The sequence below is a fragment of the Homarus americanus genome, unplaced genomic scaffold, assembly GCF_018991925.1.
Source record: "Homarus americanus isolate GMGI-L3 unplaced genomic scaffold, GMGI_Hamer_2.0 scaffold40565, whole genome shotgun sequence".
In the NCBI taxonomy this organism is placed as follows: Eukaryota; Metazoa; Arthropoda; class Malacostraca; order Decapoda; family Nephropidae; genus Homarus; species Homarus americanus.
The window spans coordinates 3831308-3837581 of record NW_024735503.1 but is presented as its reverse complement, the minus strand read 5'-3'; the positions used below and the strand labels follow the sequence as shown (position 1 = coordinate 3837581).

The 6274-nt window shown below is 36.8% G+C and overlaps 1 protein-coding gene across 1 annotated transcript in view; it reads right to left on the bottom strand.

Annotated features, from left to right (window-relative positions):
* LOC121871216 overlaps window positions 1-3485 on the bottom strand; it is a gene marked incomplete in the record, with an annotated part of 38665 nt that extends 35180 nt beyond the window's left edge. The window contains 1 exon segment of the mRNA XM_042373407.1: window positions 2841-3485. Coding sequence (XP_042229341.1) covers window positions 2841-3003 — 163 coding nt within the window.
* Window positions 3486-6274: the final 2789 nt, after the last annotated feature.

The following is a 6274-nucleotide window of genomic DNA, read 5'->3' as shown; positions in this document are numbered from 1 at the left end:
GAAGCCTTTTGGGTATTGAGCTTATGGCTGAAGGTTATGGCACTGTACATGCAAAGTGGTTAACTGATGTCATTGACAAGGTATGTGGACCTAGGACATATTTAGGACATGTGGTAACTCTTTGATATATGTTCATGTGGATCACATCATTCAGGCACATGACGAGATGAATGTAGCACCAGAACATGACGATAAACTTGACACAGTTGCAGATGATCAGTATGATGATGAGGTCAAAGATGATGTTTCCCAGCGTCCACTCACTGTGTCAACTGACTGTAGTGGTGATACGTCTGTCATTGATAATGCACAAATTGCAAGTTAAGCCCCCTGTAAAATTTGATGGAGGGAATAGTCCTAGAAGATCAAACAGAGTTAGGAGACCTGTAATGAAATTTGACCTCTGATTATCTGAATTGTGAACAGGCCTTTCAAAACTGTTTAGTCAGGAAGTTATATTTCTTGTGTTCTATTCTCTTCTTCCCTGCCATATGCAATTCTGTAAGTTTTGTTTATTTAGGATTTGTAGCAACCATGCTTTCTTTTTGAGAGGGAGAAATAGTGATATATATATATATATATATATATATATATATATATATATATATATATATATATATATATATATATATATATATATATATATATATATATATATATATATATATATATATATATATATATATATATATATATATATATATATATATATATATGTGTGTGTGTGTGTGTTTATATGCTGCCTTTATTAATTATATATACATTATATATTATGGTACTTCTTACCAAAGTTAGAATGTGTTTAGGCCTGTGTAATCACGAATGTGTTAGGCACATTGTACAACAACAACAATAAACCATCTGAGTAAGAGTCAGCATGTGGCTTCTCCTTCTCCCATTAAATAATGTAAGATACTACAATGGGTTGGGTAATAGAATTGAGAAGAAATATTATCGACTTTTGTAAGGAAAACAAGATGATAATTGCAAATACATGATTTGAACAACACCCTAGGCATCTCTATACATGGGTCTCATCCCAGGACAATGTAAACAGCATAGTCCGAAATCAAATAGATTACATTTTAATTCAAGATAGATTCAGAAATTCAGTAACCCGAACCAAGACCTATTGAGGGCAGGTTGCAACCGAAAATAAATTTTCAATACTGGTTGAGGGTGACTGATGAAGATGGTCGAGAGTGAGGAACTGCGTTCGCCAACCCTCAGATATGAGACGATTCTCAGATATTCGGACTCATTACACTGTACTCGGTACTCACGTCTTTGTACTCGCATTACAAGTCTGTCAATTATGAAGAAAACTTAACAATTTGAGATAAAATTTTTATTCTCCTTTGCAAATGTTTTCAACTTGTCTACTATATTTAGGTCAATAAAATCCTTAGTAGAAAAGTATTAAGAATACAAGATAGTGTAATGGCTGATCCTGTTTACACACAACCATTATCACTCAAGTATCCGTCCAACCTGTGTTTAAAACTTGCCAGCGTGACAGTGTTGTTGATAATTAATAATTAATATTGCCAACTTGTTCTCCTCATCTTTTTCTTCTGCTGGACAATTTACGTCATTGAGATAACGCCCTTATGTCTCTTGTCGAAGTTTGTGAGCAGCAGGTATAGTGTTGTTTGTGAGCAGCAGTTATAGTGTTGTTTGTGAGCAGCAGGTATAGTGTTGTTTGAGAGCAGCAGGTGAAGTGAGAAAGGAGTGCGGAAGTAACTCACTATCTCCCAAGTCCCTCACACTCGGCGGAAGTGCCTATCTCCGCACATAATAATGTCGGGGAAGGTCCGGGTCTTCCCCCCAGTCTGCCTCACCTTCACTTTTTTACTTTTATTTTTATCCTCTTCGCCACTGATCGGCTCGTTAGCTGCTTGGGCGATCGGTCACGTCTCTGATTACTTTTCCTTTTCATTTATCCTCTTCACCAAATATGCACACTTGTCTCAGTTTACGTTAACATTAACAGAAACGATACGATTTACTATGAAGTGGTTATCTGACCAGGATCAGCAGGGATTGTGTATGATTTTAATATAATTTAATGGGATTCTGGTCAGGATGCCTTTGGGCATTACACGGTCATTTAAATGTTGAATATTTTATCACTATCTTTAATCGCCTTCTGATACTCGAAGATGTGCCACTTCTCTCGTAGACATAAATAATGTAGATTAGGTTAGATCAACATTTTTTTTAACTTCCTATACCTGTTAAACATTAAAGTGTTAGTTTTCTTAACAAGTTGATTTAAGAATGTTATCTCATTTTATCTTCCTTGTATCCTTAATTCTACAAAAACTGAACTGTATTATTTCTATTTTATCGATTTTTTCTAATGGTTTGAAACTAAATAAAATTTGTAGATTTTTCTGTGGCAAAAAGTACTTAGCTTCATTTTAGATACCTATCAAATATCCCCTGCTCATTTACTAATACATGTTAGCTTCTCATTCCATTCTTCACTGACTTACTATGGCTATTGGTTAAATTACGAGCGATATTTTCATATACGTATTTATTATGGACAATATTTTCTCAATAACTTTCCTGCTCAAAGAAGATTACAAGAGCAAATGTGATCCTTTTCAGAATTACCTTTGTCTTACCTGAAAATTAGCCTCCCGGGTTATTTTACTTGATTGCTAGACATCCCAATACTACCTGACGGATTAGGTTAGGTTAGCATTCGAGTGGTTAATCTCAAGGTGAAAGCAACTGGAGGCTAATCTTCAAGTGATCCTTACTTCAGAACTTTATCGCCGCTGGAAAAATCCGGATAATCTAATCTTATAACAACCAGTACAGAGTCTTACTACGTGTGTGAGCCGTGTCGACCAGGAGCATGACAGCCCACAACACTACCACCGTGTACCTCGTCATCGTTACTGGTGACGGACACTGTGCGCTATTCCCGGCTTTCGAGTGTGACCGAGTAATGCTGAGATGTGTCGTCAGGACCCGGTGATGCTGAGGCATGCGTTAGTAAGTCATGGTGAAGTCGGGAGATAAGTACTGTACAGTACTTAGTTCGTAGTTATGATGGGATGTTTCAGATATTAGTATTAGGAGGGATATGTGTCGTCAGATTTTAATGTTGAGATGTGTCGTTATATTTTAGTATTGTAGAAGAGATGTGTCGTCAGATTTTAGTATTTGGAGAGATGTGTCGTAAGAATTTAGTACTAGGGAAGAGATGTATCGTCAGATTTCAGTATTTGAAGGGAGATGATTGTGTCTAGGTTTTTTGTAATCCTGGGAGAAGCGTCTTTTAAATCGCACCGATATTCGTCAGGTCTCAACGATTCAAAACACGTTGTCAACTTGACAAATGCCCCAGTTTGTCTTTGTGGTGAAAAATACGTCAAGTAATGGTGAGACTGGTAGCTAAGCCACGAGGTGATGGTGATGAGATGCGTACTACACTAGCAACCAAGATATTACTGATGATGGTGTCAGGTGATCAGGTCGCCTAGACCCCGAGTCACTCACTCAGCGTGTGTCGCTGCCAGACGAAGCGCAGGGACAACAAAAATAAAGGAATCAGTGATGATTATAGTGATGCATTTCTTGAGAAACACGTACATCGGAAATAGTACAGAATTTCAATCGTTGTTACGAAGATGATGTTTATGAATTCTCGATTTCAGATGATCAGTACAACTCCCTCGTCGTAGGGCTGTGCATGACTTCTTACAAAGGGTGGCCAGTGTTTTTGGCTGGTTTGGGATTTTCCTGAAAAGAACTAATATTAGCATGGGCTTACTGGAGAGAGAGAGTTACCACTGCAGTAACAGGTGACCTCACACACCTGTGTTTAGTTAAGCTTGTTCTGACAACTGGCTTTGCTAGACCTAAGCCAATGGAATTGAGACTGAGAGAAAAAGTTTGTGAGTATAACTGATGTGTTTTTTAATCGTCGAGACATGACAAATCATTCACCAATGTCGTTGTGACAAAGACGTTTCTCCCGGGATTGTAAAAACCTGATTGCGTCTCCAAACATTAAAATCTGACGACACATCCCGATCCTAATAATAAAATCGGAAACATCCCATCATAACTACGAACTACTAAGTACTGTACAGTACTTATCTCCCGATTTCACCATGACTTACTAACGCATGCCTCTTCGGTCACACTCGAAAGTCGGGAACAGTGCAGTGTCCGTCAATCAGTAACGATGACGAGGTACACGGTGGTAGTGTTGTGGGCTGTCATGCTCCTGGTCGACACGGCTCACACTCGTAGTAAGACTCTGTACTGGTTGTTATTAAATTAGATTATCCGGATTTTTCAGCGGCGATAAAGTTTGGAATGGGATCACCTGAAGATTAACTCCAGTTGCTTTCACCTTGAGATTAACCACTCGAATTCTTTGGTGTTTTTGTTATTCTGGAAGTAGCAAATAGTTAAAACCCTTAAATTCCAATTCAGAGAGAAAAGTCTATACACTTTTCTCTCGGTATTGGAATTTAAAAGTTTTAACTAATTCAGTACTTCCAGAATCATATAAACACCAAAACTGCGCCTCGAAAACCCCTAGCTAGCGAATAATTACTATTGAAAAAGTGTCATTAAAATCTTCCAAGGGTCATCGCGACCCCGCACTCTATAGTTCCGATTGGGGTATGTACAGTACAGTATGTTATGTATGTTCATGGAAATGGGGAGGGGGGGCGAGCAAGTCTCATGAGTTTCACGATCAGACTATGTAAAAGGATACCCTTTTTATTTTTCATTCACCTTTTTAGTAAGCATATTTTATTTAGATAACAGTAAAATGAGGTAGTAGGTATGAGGCAGCTACCAAACAGGGAGGTACTACAGTCTAGGAAGATATTGGAAGCATAATGTGTTGTCTAATGGTAGACCCTGCTGCCATATGGCATCTAAAAATTGTGACCAAGTCCCAGGTTGCTCATCTGACTTTCTGCCTCATTTAAACAACTGCAGGGTCTCAATTGTTTCTCTTACTATTGATAACACAACATACATAACGTACAGTATGTCGTTTCTCACTCTTGAAGTATTTTTTATTTTTGTATTATTTATGGTTCATATTTATTATTATTATTACTATTACTTTATTTACTATTATTATTATTATTATTATTATTATTATTATTATTATTATTATTATTATTATTATCATTATTATTATTATTATATTTCGCCCCAGGCTGATGTGGGTCAGTGACCTGTGCCTGGTGGACTAATCCCCGTAAAAAAAATGCATTTTTGGAAACTTCTAAAACAAATTATAGTGTACAGGCAATTACATTCATAGAACACAAAAGTTCCTTAGCAAATTATACATACATGTTAAAAAGAAACATATTTTTCTCTTCAAGATTGTTTCAAAATTAAGTACTGTACTTGGCAATGGAGTTAATAGATAGATAGATAGATAGAGAGTAGAACTAACAGTACTAGCTTACTTGTGAAGAGAGAGAACAGTACTAGCTATCTTGTGGAGAGAGGGTATTAGCTTTCTGTGGAGAGAGTACAAGCTTACATGTGGAAAGAGTACTTTTACATGTGGAGAGAGAACTAGTTTACATGTGGAGAGAGAACTAGTTTACATGTGGAGAGAGTACTAGTTTACATGTGAAGAGAGTACTAGTTTACATGTGAAGAGAGTACTAGTTTACATGTGGAGAGAGAACTAGTTTACATGTGGAGAGAGAACTAGTTTACATGTGGAGAGAGAACTAGTTTACATGTGAAGAGAGAACTAGTTTACATGTGAAGAGAGAACTAGTTTACATGTGAAGAGAGAACTAGTTTACATGTGAAGAGAGTACTAGTTTACATGTGGAGAAATTACTAGTTTACATGTGGAGAGAGAACTAGTTTAGTTTTGGAGAAGAGCGAGAGAACATAGTATCAGCTTACTTGTGAAGTCCTAAGTCAAATAATCTGCCCTTACACCAAATTCATTGATGACCTCATCGCAATTCAGTTCCATATCTTTGTGGACAAACAATAAAGCTAATCCATTCAGTCATTGTTCTGACATAGTGGAACGCTGATACGACTTCAGATACTTTAGGCAGCTGAATGAGCGTTCACTTTTAAATGTTGTCACAGGAAGTGTTGCCAGAATATGTTTTGATGTTTAGATATGTGCCAAATTCTCTGCAAATAAGAAAATAAAAAATAAAACAATAATAAATAAATATAAAACTAACAAATCAACTCTGTATTTGCTTTATGTAAGTTATAGCAACAGACCTTTTCCGTTAGT